The 15373-nt window shown below is 42.3% G+C and overlaps 1 protein-coding gene across 2 annotated transcripts in view; it reads right to left on the bottom strand.

The window, feature by feature from the left end:
- The window catches only part of grm8a (glutamate receptor, metabotropic 8a), a 228458-nt gene that overhangs the window by 207990 nt on the left and 5095 nt on the right, over positions 1-15373 (bottom strand). For both annotated transcript variants that reach the window (XM_023417987.2, XM_087177051.1), the window contains exon 2: positions 14096-14923. In XM_023417987.2, coding sequence (XP_023273755.1) covers positions 14096-14638 — 543 coding nt within the window. In that variant the 5' untranslated portion in view covers positions 14639-14923. The remainder of the gene's footprint in view (positions 1-14095; positions 14924-15373) is intronic.

Raw genomic sequence — 15373 nt, forward strand, 5'->3', positions numbered from 1 at the left:
AAAAAAAGAAACCATCCCCAAAGAAAACGAGAATCAATACACCTCTGGTAATTATGCATGTCAAAGAGCTGTATTGGTCAGGACATCAGAGGAGAACACATAATTTGAGTGGGAGTCTTACCAAAAACACTGCATGGTGCTTTATAATATTATCAGATAGGAATTCACAACTCTTTAAAATCCTCAACACAACAGCTATCTCATCATCTGTCTTGACAACTCTTTAAAATCCTCAACACAACAGCTATCTCATCATCTGTCTTGACAAATGAGAGGTAAACAGTAGAATTACACTATTCACATTATGTCATCTATCAGGAATGCGCCTTTTACAAATTTGACAGCTAAACGATATTGTTGCACTGTGTTGGGGCAGAACTTGACTGCTTTTGGCTGGACAGCCATGTTTTGTTTTTTTTTCTTCCTGGCCTGAGCTCCCTCACTGAAATTAATGAGGAGGCTGTGTTTTTCATGCAGTGCTAATGTCAGTCTGAGCACAACATAAGGGCCGCTGGCAAAAGCAGGGAGGTAAACGGAGGAGAGGAGAGGAGACGAGAGGGAGACGGAAAGAGGAGGCACTGCAGAAGAGGAGAGAATATCCCTAGCAGACAATGAAGGTGGATTAGGGACACACACACACACACAAATATTTTTCTGTCTCTCTCCTCCTTGACCTCAAGCTTAAGGGGGCAATTGGCAAAACCCTGCAAGTAATGTAAGTAACTCTCCCTCTCCCCCACTCTTTGCGTCTCTGTCTTTCACACACACACAAACGCATGATAATACCAAACCCTCAATGAACCAATCTCATGCAGAAATATCAGCCCAATACACAGCAGCATAAACAGGGAAAACAAACCATTATGCCATAAATAAGCTCCCATTTTAGTCTCCATCAATCAATAAATCAATTATATTGATTACTGCCATTTGAATATAAAAACAGATAGAAGGCATAGGAATACAGTATGTATGTGTGTGTGTGTGAAAGAGACTGTCAAATCCAGCATATGTCATGTCCTATATAAATCTCCAAAGGAGGACATCTATTTTAAACACACGCATGCACAAGCGTGCATGTTTCATGTCAATGTCCCCTCACAGATATTGTTTTTTGCACGAAGACAGTGGCTTTCTGCTAATGTTCTTTCCATGTCTTCTCGCCTTTCTTTCATAAATAATACGGTGTTGCTATTAACATGGTCAGAAAAGGCTGCAGGAGATGGGAAACAGACGAGGAAGAAGCAGCAGAAGAAGAAGAAAGATAGATTGAGATATGCCAAGAGCGGGAGAGCAGGGATGTGGAAACGCCAAACACTTAACCTGTTTTTTCCTTCTTCCTCCCACCTGTTCTCTCTGATCTAATGTAACATCAGGGCAAGATGTAAAAACAACTCCCGCAACCCATCTTTTTCCCTCCAGTCTTCCCCCTCTCTTCTACTGAACTATTTCCCTCTGACAATTACCATTTTACTGCCTTCACTCTTCTTATCTATCACCTTTACTGCCCCGCTTCTTTCTGTCTGTCACCTTTTACTGTGCCCATCCTCCTCTTTTAATGGATGGAAAAGAAGCAGAGGAAAAAAGAAAAAAGAAAAGAAAAACGAACATGGATGAGAGCAAACATAATAATGACACTAGTGAATCTGAATAATAAAGAGGAGAAAGATGCAAGAAAATTACAACAAAGAACACAATTTTCTCTCCATTTCTTGTTTTATATCTGCTACTTTCATTGCCAAACATCATAAGCATTCTTAGCTGATGTTCATTGCTCCATATCAAACATGCACATGATGTTATCCATAGAGTTTTAGCTCTACACCAGCAGCCACTTATTAAAAAATGAAGCCACTTCCACCCTGTGTTTCTCCCCAACTCCTTATCGTCTCTCCTTATCTATCCTGCTTTCACTCACATTTATTAAAAAATACTGTATATTGGAATATGTTTCCGAATCTTTGAACTATTTGGGGTGTTCTCGTAACTTCACAAAGCCTTCACCAGCCTCAACATTGGAAATGCTGCCTGAAAGATAAGGCAGACCTACTGTCTTTTTTTGACTCCGAATTATTAAAAATGTATTCAAATGCTGTATTTCTTCCATGTCAACTTCCTGTCTACGCCCCAGTGACAGACTTGAGGAATAATCTATGAATCATGGGCCATTCAATTTTTAACATTTTGCACTTTACTTTTGATTTACATTGGGAATTGTAATTAAATTTCAATGCATTTCCCTTCGGAGGAAGCAAAACTTACTTAGCAGGCAAGAAACAGTTTGAAATTAAATATACATTGTCTCCACCCATGTAGCTCCACAGCACAGTGCCAAACTTATCACCTGAGTGTTCATTCTGTCGGTTATGGTATACAAAGTAATAAGACCATGTTGCATCTGCACAGGGCGATTACAGCAACACCAGCAAGCAACCAATCAGAACATTTATGATAGCAGGAGCAAATCAAGAAGCAGCCGTCCAGCACAGATCGGATTGTTGTTATTCTAGGCATAACAGATGCTGTAACAACCAACAAGAGCAACTGGTTTTTACATCCAGCAGACAGAACAGCATGTCAATACACTTTGGGCTGGAGGTAACAGATTCAACAGAATCTGTGTTTTCCCATTTCAAACAGCTACCACAGTAATTTTCAGGCTGCCGCCAAATTTCACACCTGTATAGCTGCACAGTTCCATGTGTGTGTGCGTCTGCTGAGGCTATTCTAAAAGGACTGAAAGATGACCCAAATAGTTTTGTCAGATGTAACACACAGCACTCTCACTGAGCAAATATGACACGCTCCCCTTACTCATGACATGATCATGAGTTTGTGTTTAGAGATGCTGACTGGTCTGACGGTCCACACTGTCATTCTCCAATGTTCAAACTAAATGAAATAAGCTAAGAATGACAGGAAACATGCACATAAACAGATCTCCACACCCCTGTTAGCTATGCACAGCTCTCACCAGCTGCAGGTGACATCATGCACTTCTAGTGGTGGTTTTGGGCCAATTAAACTAAAACAGGGGCCAGAGGGGCCAGTTAAATTATCTCTTAAACTAAGCGCCCAGTTTAGCAGGAGTGAGGGTCAGAAGAAAAGCCAGACAAATCATCTGAGAAATAGAATATTAAAAAATGTAAGATTTTTAGTACTACAACAAACCACACTGCATACCATTAGTAAATTTTAGGATATTCATGCCTCATTTTCACAGAGTTTCGTTATCATAATTCCACATGATTGATATAAGGTGATGTAGCCTATAGGTTAACCGTGTTAGTAAAATAACATTATTCATATTAACTGTTAAATACAATCTTAACTAATCTATTTTTAATTCTAAATAGCTCGTTAACTATTTTTTTTTTGAGCTAACTCCCTGTGGCTCACAGTGCATATGGCCCAGACCAAAAAAAAGAAAAAAGAAAAGGAGTTTCTTAAATACATCAGAGATCACAGAGGTTCCCTTAGGACTGAATGGACTTTGGCTGACTTGCTTATGTACGCACAGCTATGTGGAAATGAGGCATTAGAAGACAAAATGCATGTTCACATAAAAAAGAGAAACAAGTTGTATTGTATGATGTATTTTCTCAGTACACAAAAACATATAGCTACAGTACAGCTAAGTTCATACTTTGATATAGGGTTGCAACTTGACTTTTTTTTTTTTTTTTTTAATACAGATCATTTTTAAAGGATTTGATTAATCATTTAGTTTATGAAACTTTAAGAAATTGCAGAAAATGGCAATCATAATTACTGAGAGTACAAGCAGCAATCCAAAAACACAGATATTCAGTTTACAGTTATATAAAACAGAGAGAAGCAGTAAAACCTTATGTTTAAGATGCATATTTAAGCGAGTATATTTTTGGTTTCAGCTCTGCAATCAAACAGGCACAGCTCAGTACTGAATAGAGATAAGACAGAAAACATTCACAGATTTAAAGGTTTGTATTCAGATAAAAAAAAAAGTATCAACGCATGTATCAGATACATGACTTACACACTCCTCTTATTTACTGCATATATTCTACTGGTAACAGCTAATAACTAGTTTTACAAAATAAAAACAAAAAACAAAACAAGGTTCAACAACGGTTGACTGACCAAACAATAAATGCAAAACTGCATAAATTATTCTGTTCCATTGTCCAGACAGTTAAACAAAGAACAATATATGATATCGCCTCATATCAGTAACGCCATAGCAAGGAGCTAAATACACGCAGACAGCCACTGATTTAACCACCAGGAAAGAAACTTGCAAACAATTGACTGACAGACAGAGGAGGTATTTAACTCACGTTATTTGACGTCGAAGTCCATTCTGGTTTCTTTCCCGGCGATGACACTTTTAATAGCCAATATCCAGCAATGAAGAACGGTGCTTTTTGCCGTTGTTGTCACTCCCGTTTGTTTGTCGACAGACCTCCATTGCTGCTAGCTAGGTGAGTGGTTTTACCAAAATTACGGTGAAGCTAGCTGACATTAGAAATACTGGAAAACTAAAGTTAGCTAGCGGGCAACTTACTCAGCTATTACGCTGGCATGACGCTTAAAATTATGACATTAACTTTTCGTTGTTTGTTGACAGGCTGCAAAAGTCACTTCACAGTTTGTTTTTCTAGTGAGACACTTGTCTTACTTTACTTCCGCGGGGGCATGACGGTGTTTATCATTGAACACTTCGTCACCTCTAGTAGATTCGGGACAACTGCCTCGATCCAGTGCGGTCTGATTTGACTGAGTAGCCAATCAGAGACTAGAGCTCACCCATAAAATTAGCCCCGTTTTTAATTACATTTAGGAGGGAAGTCTATAAATACTACAAAACTTTATATAACCCTGTACAATATCACTAAAATGTTATTTGATCCAACATTGTACCATCTTATAATCATTTTAAGTTGAAGTGTAGGATTTTTGTATAACTGAAAACAGTCAGTCAGTTGGTCAGAAGTAGGCCTACTAACTGCAAAAATGAGTAAATACACCTGTGATCACCCCAGTAAGTGATTACACCTGCTATTTCCAATTAAGGGTAATTGCACGAACAAGGTTGTAAAATAACTACAGCTTCCTCGGCTTCCCAGCTACAAGGTAAGAGTTAGTCCACATTTTGATTGCACACCCTTCATTAGTGAGATGGGTATACAGACATGCACTCATAGTGCCATCTATCAATGTCATCTCCCCTACACTTTTTGCATTCATGCAGCCCCACATCAACACGCTCCCACCAGCACTGTGCGGTCTCTGTGATAGTACTGGCCAGGCCCACGCCAAACATGCTGGACCACCATTTGATCCAGACCAATTTATTTTGGTTTCATCTGAGCAAAATATGAGCTGCCAGTATATGGGCTGCCAGTAATTCTCTTTACATGATCATTGGCAAAGTTTATTCTTTCAGTTTCGTGCCATTTTCAAGAGATAATCCTCCTGCCAAGTCAGAGGCACTTACCCGAGTGTTTTTTTTTTTCAGTGCACCATTGTTCGAGGATGGTCACAGCACCTTCTGTTATTGGTTGTATGGCTCTTCTTGTACCATCTAACCACTACTGCAGCTACATTTTTGGCTTATGATCAGCAGCCTCCTGATGCTCTTGTACCGTTTCCCATCTTCATAAAGTCTCACAATCTGGTTTCTCACTTGTTCAGGCAATTCCTCACCATGTGGAGCCATGTTGCATTAGACAACAACCCAGGCCAAAATTGAGGAAGCTGTGGTGTTCACAGGCTATTTTATAACCTTGTTCATGCAAGTTAGTGTTATTTGGAAATCACAGGTGTAGGCCTATTCACTTTTGTTGCATTGAAGTCGTACTTTGGGGCCTATATGTTCAATATAGTCTGTCTAACCAGTTTGTTTATTAGTTATCCATAAGATTAATAATAGCAATTGTGTGAGTAGATGTGTGTTGTGTGTGAACTTTAAAGGGAAACAAATTATTTTTCCATAGATTTAATGGTACAAACTTGGGCTACAACTTGTTTTTTAACCTACACAGTAGATGTTTACATTTTGGAAAATTAGGTATTCACTATTAGCATATCCTGTTTGCTTTGTACAATTGGATGTACTCACATCTATCAATGAATTATTTTTATATTAAAGAAAACTTGAAAACTTGAATATACTCAGGCAAGTTTTGGAGTTAAATCTATGATTTCTAAGAGGGTTTATGACTGTTTTATGCCCAATGGACATCCGAGTGATAATAATATCCTCAGAAAGTGTATGCCACACTGAATCTATAAATATGTGTATCATGTCTGTGAGTTCAGATTTGAGTGAGTTATGACTCAGGTTTTCTGACACACATTGTGGCAACTGGGTGCTAAGTGTTTTCTCCTCGAGCCGTGTGCTCCAGTCACTGCCACAGCTGCTGACTGTGTTGATAAGCCAGACAAACTCTAATAACCAACCTACAGTTGTTTTTAAGAACACCTGCCTGTGCCTTTCACTTTCCTTTCACACAGTAGCTTTGTCTCATGTTCATCCCCCTGCGCCTCCCCTGCGAGTCTCCCTTTGAAAACCTCTGGAAAACAGCCCCGAGATTTCATAGGAGGAAACCATCCTAATGGTACAAATAGAAGCCCAAATTATAACAACCTGCCGAAATCATTTTTTAATCCTTTAAAGAAACACCACCCAAACTGGAAACATTGACTTCATCTGTAAAGGTGATGGGTGCTGTTGTTTATTTGAGGAAACTCAATGAACCACAACAAAATAGATAAATATGACTGTATATAAATAAATGTGACAAAAAAAATGGATGAAACCTTTTTATTAGAATTAGACTAATGACCATCCTGCATAGAGAGGGAGTCCTGGCTTACCCCTGTCACAGCTCACTTTCCTTTACATAGTCATAGTCAAATATAACCAAATAGTAATTTGGAATCAGTTTTGTTTACATGACTGCAACCATTTACTGTGACCGGGCATCAAGTTTACATTTCAAAGTAAGCCAATATCTCATTTTGGAATGAAGCTCCTCACTCCTAGAAAACACTTTGCACTGTTCGAGTCGTCCCTCCTCGTCTCATTTTCTCTCCTTGTCGAGTTCATTTATTTCAAATGAGAGAATCCATTACTGCTGCATCATTCCAATGCAGATCCACTGTCTTCCAGAGCAAGTGGTGAAATCATGCGTGCTGAAAACACTTCATCAGGGAGCCAAAGTTACAACAGAAATTCATGTTGGAATCGCGAGTTGGGTTTCACGCAAGCGTTTGAACCACGGCATCCTTTCATGGAACTAGGCGCACTGTTTGCGTGGTTATGGAGTCCTTAATGGACATGCAATTGTAGCTTCAATAATACTACATACAGGCAAACACAGATGGCTAAAATTATGAACCAATATATCGTTTTCCAGTCAATAATTGTGTACTTTCTGTGCTGTTTCTGCTGTAGCCAATACCTCTTTTTCACAGTGGATGTTCTGTCTTCTCAAACAGGGGTGTGACCAATAGTACTAATAATGAGTGTGTTCCAAGAGGGAGTGCCAGGGTCCTGGTACTGTGCATGCTGACTCACTGGCTTAGCTTCCGGGCACACCGCAACTGCCATCAATGTCGGCTTGGCAGTAAGCACTGGCGACTCACAGAAAACCCCAAATCCCCTTTCACACCAAAACCATGCGTGTTTGGTGCGCGGGAATACTCTGACCTCCTGAAGATGCAAAATAAGAAATGGAGTTGATCCCGAGGTGCTGTTGCGAGGGTTGAAAACCGCCTCCTTAAGAGTCAGGGTGGATCAAAGCAGAGGAAATATTACCAGAGAGAGGTGAGCGAGGCCTTTCTCACAGCAGTCACAGCATAACGGTGAAAGCACAGGTGTAACTAACCACGTTAATGTTGGTTTCATTTCACTTTAATATTATTAGTAACACCTGTGCGCGACAAGCCCAAATGCCCACTGTGAGAAAGCTTTGTAAAGTATAACATAACACAAATGTGACAGAGCTGTCATTAATGTTACGACAAGTTAAAATTTTCTTTTTTTTCTTCTTTTTTTTTCTCCTCTTGTCCAGCTGTGATGTGTGAAACCGTCACTTGTCCCTTATCTGGGACCCTATTCAGCCACAACCCTGATGAAAGGCAGGGGAGAGATAGAATCTCATTCCACTTTAATGCACTCTATACACTGGTTCTCTCTCTCTCTCTCTCTCTCACACACACACACACACACACACACAGATAATACTCACAGACAGTGTCTCGTTTACTCTTTCCATCTCTCTCTCTCTCGCACACGCACACACATACGTTCAATTAATGCTTTTAAAGGCAACCCTTTCTACCAAGTGCACACACATTCATGGTCAAGTGGACACAAATAAATCTACACATTAACCCAGTCAGCAGTTTTCATTAAACGCATTTCTAACGATTTGTTGTTTCTCATCAGAGATCTTGATTAAACTTTAAATTACCTTCCTATCTCATCAGTTACTCTAGGTGTATGTACATATGTTTTTTTTTAATGAAATTTTCCCTCTTTTTAATAAAATAAAATGATTAACACACTCACTGATCCATTGCAGTATCTGCTAACTATCAGCTTTCACTTTATATTGTCATTCCACTTCTGTATATTGTCATGTTATTGTTATTATGGCTGCCATCTCTGCATATATGGCACATAAATACAATCACATTGGCCTGTATAAGGAAGGGTTTCATCTTCACTTTGCATTGACATGTTTTCAAGCACATTTACACCTGGAAAAAAAAAAAAAACTGTTCAATCAACTTTCCTGTTTGTCATCTTCAAAGCCAGGTCAAAGGATTTGCACTAACAAATCTAATTTAGTCTCACACATTACATATGGCCCTTAGGAGCGAATCATCTCCAGGCAACCCTTAACAAATGAAAGCAATAAATAATTTCAGAAGGACAATTAAGTCTCCCTTCATTAACCATTTGCTCATTAAGTCTGCCTTCGTTAGTAGAGGTTGGATGATCGTGTCCTGCCCATCTGTAGCGACCGATCGTGAGGTCCCCCCCCCCTCCCCGTTGCAGATGATTGGGAGGGAACACACGTGCGTGCCGAAAGACACAAACGCCATCCAGGAGCGTTCACGCGCACGAGTCGAGTTGGCGCCAAAACGAAGACCCACTCATGTCCTAATGAGTTTTCCTGCTCGCTGTTCAGTGTGCTCTCTGGCTTCATTATCATCACCCTCTTAATGCATAATGCCTCCATGAAGGAAATCAACACCACATCATTACACTTGAGAGGATGCCGCGGTCTCTCCTGCTTGTTCCTTTCTCGTTTTTATCTTCCTCTTGTGTTTTCATCCAACTGTCTTTTTCCCTTCTTTGTCCTTTAGTCTGTATTTCTGCCTGTCTCCCATTAAACCCTTCCTCTCTTGCTCCGTCTCATTGCCTCTTTCTGTCCTCTCTCTCTTCTTGTAAAGTCTCCTTCACACTCCTTCCCAGTCTCCGCTGTCTTTCCTGTCAGTTTTATCAAACACGCCGCGGGATTAGGACAAGATTGTAGGCCAAACTCCTGCCTGACCTTGAGAAGAATAGCAAATCCGTCGGGAATTGCGTCTGAATCGGCATCTGAATGAAATTACCACGTTTCCCCCTTAATTACATTTTAATGCAGCTGTTGTCATCCTCGTGAAGCTGAACGCCAAATTGATTTGTAATTCAGAGGGTGTTGCTGTGCCTGAAAAGGAGATTGTTTTTGTATGGCTTTTAAGTGCACAACAAAGCCAGAGCCTGCTGTACGTTCCAAGGGGTTTGAATTTGAGGGGTTGATTTGCCTGAGCAGCAGAAAGTGTGTGAATTCATTTGCACGTGCCTGTGTTTGGACACATAAGGATGCACATAAAAAAAGGATTTTTCATACGTGTATAAACTGTGGATTCTCCGAGCCTCCTGTGAGCAGGGAGGCGCACGTCACGCAAATGTATGGTGCAGGAATCCACCTCGGAACAACGGAGACAGTAGTGCTCAGGAAAAGCAATCATGGCTTGTGGTAATACACAAGCAGATGAATATATCAGCGATATCACACAGTGCAGCAGTTAATTCCCCAGACAGTGCGGAGAGAGGACAGGAGGCTGCAGCTGAATTATGGACGCAATTGGAAGGAATCGTCCGCCGCTTGTCTTCCTAATACATATGTGGACATATGGATGTGCACATGTGCATATGTAAAACATACTTTACTGAGATGCAAAAGCTTCAGTGGTAGCACACACACACACACACACACACACACTTCTCATGCACAGCTGGACATGTGAGGGAGGATGGGAGAGCGTGGGAAAGCCTTCTACATCTGACCTTGGCCGTGAAACACAACTTCATGAAGAAAAAAAAAAAAACACCAACAGAGAGACAGATAATAATAAATTGTCTCCTCAAAGGAAACAAGAGACTATGTGTGTGTGTGTCTTTGAAAGCCTCAAGCGGAATCAAGTGGAACTGACGCTGATTGAATGAAGGGTAGAGACCTCAGTCTGTGTGTGTATGTATAATAGCAGTGTTTCCTAAATTCCCTGAGGCAGAGTCTTTCCATTTGCACTCACCAGGGGACAGCCACTACTTATCAATTTATGAATTGAATTTCATTTTCGGCTTCCGTCACGCAGCGTGCGAGTGTCACTGAGTGAAAGGCGCCTTTCACTTCATTGTAAGATAGCGAGGACTTCCCGGTAATGGAGCAGACAAAGCCACCCACACACACACAGAGTCCATTAGTGATAGTGTTGATGTGAAGACAGCTATCACCTTAAAGCCCAACTTGTCAAAGTATCCATAACTGATACTGAGTGTTTAACTGCAGTTTTTGGTCTTTATGTGTGTTATTAGGTTTTCCATTACAAATGCCGGGGAATCCTCTGTAAGCTGTAACCAAGGTTCGCCTCAAGGTGGTTTTAGACGTGACCAAAATCCTCAGGGGTTCACCGATCCATAGTGCCGCTGTAATTACCAATCATGCACATACACGATCAATATCCAAGGATGAAGCAGTTAGTTTCTGAGGCAGAGTTGTTACCCAGAAAATAAAGACAAAAGATGAGTGAAAAAACAAAAACAAAAGCAAGTGCAGGTTAGTGATGGATAAGATGTTTCTGGCTTTCAACTTGTGGAACCCCAGAGCAACAGCTGTCTTGTCTCCATCATACGAATCAAGAGTATCCTCATTTATTCAATTCCACACAGATCCAAAAAACAATGCAGACTTAAAACAAAAACGGAGCCGTGAATGAGCCCGACTACGAACTCATTAGACCCAAGCACAGCTGCTGTTTCACAGCTGCAATCATGACTATTTAAAGGAGAGCTGTGTTTATGACGATAAGACTTGAGTCTCGCTGTTGTCGTTTTCACCCTCAGTTCTATCTGAATCGAATTTGTTGCCGGGATTTAGGAAACCCGGTAACATCGCGAAGGGCGACTACGCAAGAAACACAAAGTCAGATCGCCATGAAAGCAAAAGCAATCCATCACAGTTAACAGAACAGCTTCCTGGGTGAATTTGGCCTACACCACACTCTTGTCATATACACAGTTTTCTTGTGCAAATGAGGAATTATTACCAACATTTTAGGCGTTCTCTCATTCGGTTTTTACCACTGAGTAAAGTACTTTATATCAAAGGTTCACAGCGTCTTCAGCGTGTGATCCCTTGAAACCCCTTATCACCACTTCACTGATTCTTTCCCCCCTCATACATTTGAATCATTTTTAAAGGCATGTTAATCATCTCTCAACCTCTCAGATATATCCTGCGACCCCTTTTGGGGATCCTGACTCCGGGGGTTAGGCACCACTGGTTTAGATAATCTGCCATAACTGTATGACTCCTCATTTTCTTGCCATGTAGTTCCCAGATCTCGGCAATTACTTTGATTGATTTCACTGTTATCATAAGTGATAGTAATGGTGGCCAAAACTAAGAAAATAAGATGTTGAAATTGTCAGCTCAGCGTGTTTAAATAACCCCCAAATTTGCTCTGCTCTTTTTGTATGCTAAATTCCGAGGGAACTTCCTGTGGGACACGCCGCAGCGACGGCCTGGTTCCCCCACGAGGATTAACAAAGTTCCATCTTATATCTTATGTCGTCCCCTCTCCCGACTCTGTATCGCTCCTCAGGGCAGAAACGCTGTAAAGATAATCTTCAAAAGAGGGAACCAAACAAAAGAAACACCAACAACTTTTGTTCGACGTGATTTCTCTCAGCTGTGATTGCCGGCACACTGCTCCTTCTGTGACTGAGCATGGTGGGGGAAAAGAAAAAAGAAAAAGAAAAAAGCGGTTGTTTTCTTGAGGATTTGGATGTGGAATTTTTTGCACAATCTGTTGTTTGAATCTCTTTTGTCTGCTGCTAGATTAAAAGACAGACACACACACACACACTCCCTCTCTCTCGCTGCTGTATTTGCTTTCTGAGCCCCTTGTGTTGAGTGGGCGACTAGCTGTGACTGGCACTGTCAGATTAGCCCATTTAAAAAAGACATATGTTTATTGCCGCATGTGCATGTATGTGTGTGTGTGTGTGTGTGTGTGTGTATGTGTGTGAGTGTGTGTGTGTGTGTGTGTGTGTGTCCTCCATGCTATTTTCAGACTGTGATGCATGCTGCATTATTCATGTTAAACCATGCAGAGAAGGATACAGTCTTGTGTCATATAACACCATCGCTACAGGCCTCTGGTTGATATCATCACACACACACACACACACACACACACAGATATGTTCACTAAATACTCAAGACTCTCCCACACACATACACACACAAACAATTCCTGGCACACTTACCCAAATATACTGTTATAGTTATATATATATATATATATATCGCTGGACACACACAAGATTCACTCCCACTATGACATACAACACACACGTGTACACAGACACGTACAATGCACTAAATCGTATTAGGCAAATGAGAGCGAAGCAGCGCAGCCAGAGAGGCACTCTGTTCGAGTGCTGTTGATGTGACAGATCCTGGCATAAATCATGTTTACTTGTTGTTGTTGTTGTTGTTGTTGTTGTTTAAATATGCAAATCTTCCATTCTAAGCACGAGCCGGTTGATAACAAGTGCGCTCAAACACACATCCCGTATTGTCTTGCGCACACGTGCCGTATGGATCTTCCTGAAAGAAGGCAGGCACAAAAAGTGTGGTGACACTCACACTCACACACACACACACACACACACACACACACACACACACTGTGAAAGAGCGTGGGATAGATGTTGATGTGAAATGCCATGGGCGTCTTCACTGGACTCATATTTCATAATCATCCAGCTATCTATCAGCTCTGGTCAGCTAATGATGACAACGCCAACACACACGCACAAGAGCGCACCCACACAAACAAACACACACACACACACACACACACACACACACTTAGAGCGAAGAGTTCTCGATTACTCCATATGAGAGCTGCTGCAAGGACGTGTACATGAGCGGCACAAAGAGGAGACACACTGGCGTGTTGCGTACACATGAGCACTCATAAGGACGCTCAATTAGGCCCACACATGTACTAGAAAACACACAAACACAAAGAGATGTTCTATCGGGCAACACAAGCACCCACACTCACATACACACAACAAACGTATGCTGCAGTGAATGAAGTGGCCGTTGACAGATTTCAGCAGTAATTGATACCCGTGTTTGGCAGCCATTTTTATTTGGCTCGACCACAAGCCAGGAAAAGGATCTAAGCTGCGCCGAACAAACACACGCATGCACGCACACAAAGCGCTTCCTTACAAGCATCACTTGACACATCTTGACACATCTCTACTCACACACTCACACATACACATCTGAACACAGTAAATGTACAGGCTAGAAAAAAAATATCTCTCTTTCCCTCCTGATCGGTAAAAAGGAAGAGGTGGCGCTGCTGCTCCAGGAAGGCTGACGACATTTTAATTGGTTGTCATCACTGAACTTTATCTCGCCAGTGATGATGAGTGAGGGAAAGGATGCGAAAGTGCCTGCCGTGTGCCCATCATTCAGGAGGACGAGAGTGTTGCCAAGGAGAGCAGAGGAGAGGAGTCGGATCTTACCTTAAACAGCCGCAGGATGTTGGCCACCATGATGGACACGGAGCTGGCCGCGGCTCCAATCACGCCTACGATTTTATCCGGCTTGGTGAAGATGGGAGGGTCTCCATTAGCACAGCGAACGTCAGAGCCGTCCCTCTCGATCAAGGCCTGCACAAAGGTCAGGGACTGCTCCAGAGCGTATGTGTCCCTGGAGCAGGTATCCAAGATCCGGGCCCCCAGCGTGATGTTGGGCAGCAGCTCGGGATCCTTGTTGATCAGGTCGATGGCGAACATCATGGCCTCCAAACGATGGATGCCCTTCTCCTTTTTCAGCTCCCCGCAGGGCGTGCCACGGTCTCCACGGGAGTGGACGGGAAATAATCCTCCGAGGATGATGTCCCCGTCTAGTCGGATGGAGTGGGCGTACTCTGGCGCCGCCTGGGGGTCTGTGGGGATTCGCTGAGGGGAGGCGACGGGAAGGAGCCAAGTGTAGGAAGTAGCCATGAGCAGGAAGACGACGGAGGGAGACTGTGGGTAGGAAGTCGGGTTCCACTGCGCTTCCATGATCGGCAAATCAGACGGACTAGGGCAAAGGTGTTCTTGGAGAAAGGTATTCCAAAACTGAGGGTGTGTTTTCAGGAATGTTAAAGAGTAGGGCCTTCCTATTCGTCAAAAAGGGAGGGGTTACGGACCCCAGGCGTGGAGCTAGCCGAGCCCCATGAGCGAATCATAATCCAGAAGAGACAGCGAGAGAAAAAGAGTGGCAGGGCGGGAAATGTGGCGCCGATGCTGGAGAAATCTAGTTCGGGAGTAGAGCTCCTAATCCACAAGTCACATCTTCAGCAGAGCCTGTTGAGGAGAGACAGAGAGGATGTCTAAGTACCAGTGTGATTTGAACATCAAGCTGCAGCGGGGATGTACAGTCCACCTGACAAATTTGTGTAAACCCCCCTTGGGCAAGGAAAAAATGCAGTCAAGCATAGCAACAAAAAAAAAAAAACTCACAAAAATACACACATGCTCGTTCGCCTGCACACACTCACATGGGCTTAGTCGTTCACAGGAGACCTGTCAACATTTGCTCTGCCTTTCCATAATTGAAGACCCAAAGTGCGTCAGTTTGGAGCCACCTCTACACACACACAAACACACACTGACGCACACCTCATCTCTTGGCCTATCGATGAGTGGAACAGCTGTTGAAATGACAGCAGAGAACCTTGGCGAGGTCCTCGGGCTATTCGCACCAAGGTGCGGACTAGCTGCTGCAGCGGAGACGAGGGAGAGTGAGGGAGAGAT

Source organism: Seriola lalandi, unplaced genomic scaffold (genome assembly GCF_002814215.2).
Source record: "Seriola lalandi dorsalis isolate HSWRI2012SDOR001 ecotype SW California unplaced genomic scaffold, Sedor1 jcf7180002054579, whole genome shotgun sequence".
NCBI classification, from domain to species: domain Eukaryota; kingdom Metazoa; phylum Chordata; class Actinopteri; order Carangiformes; family Carangidae; genus Seriola; species Seriola lalandi.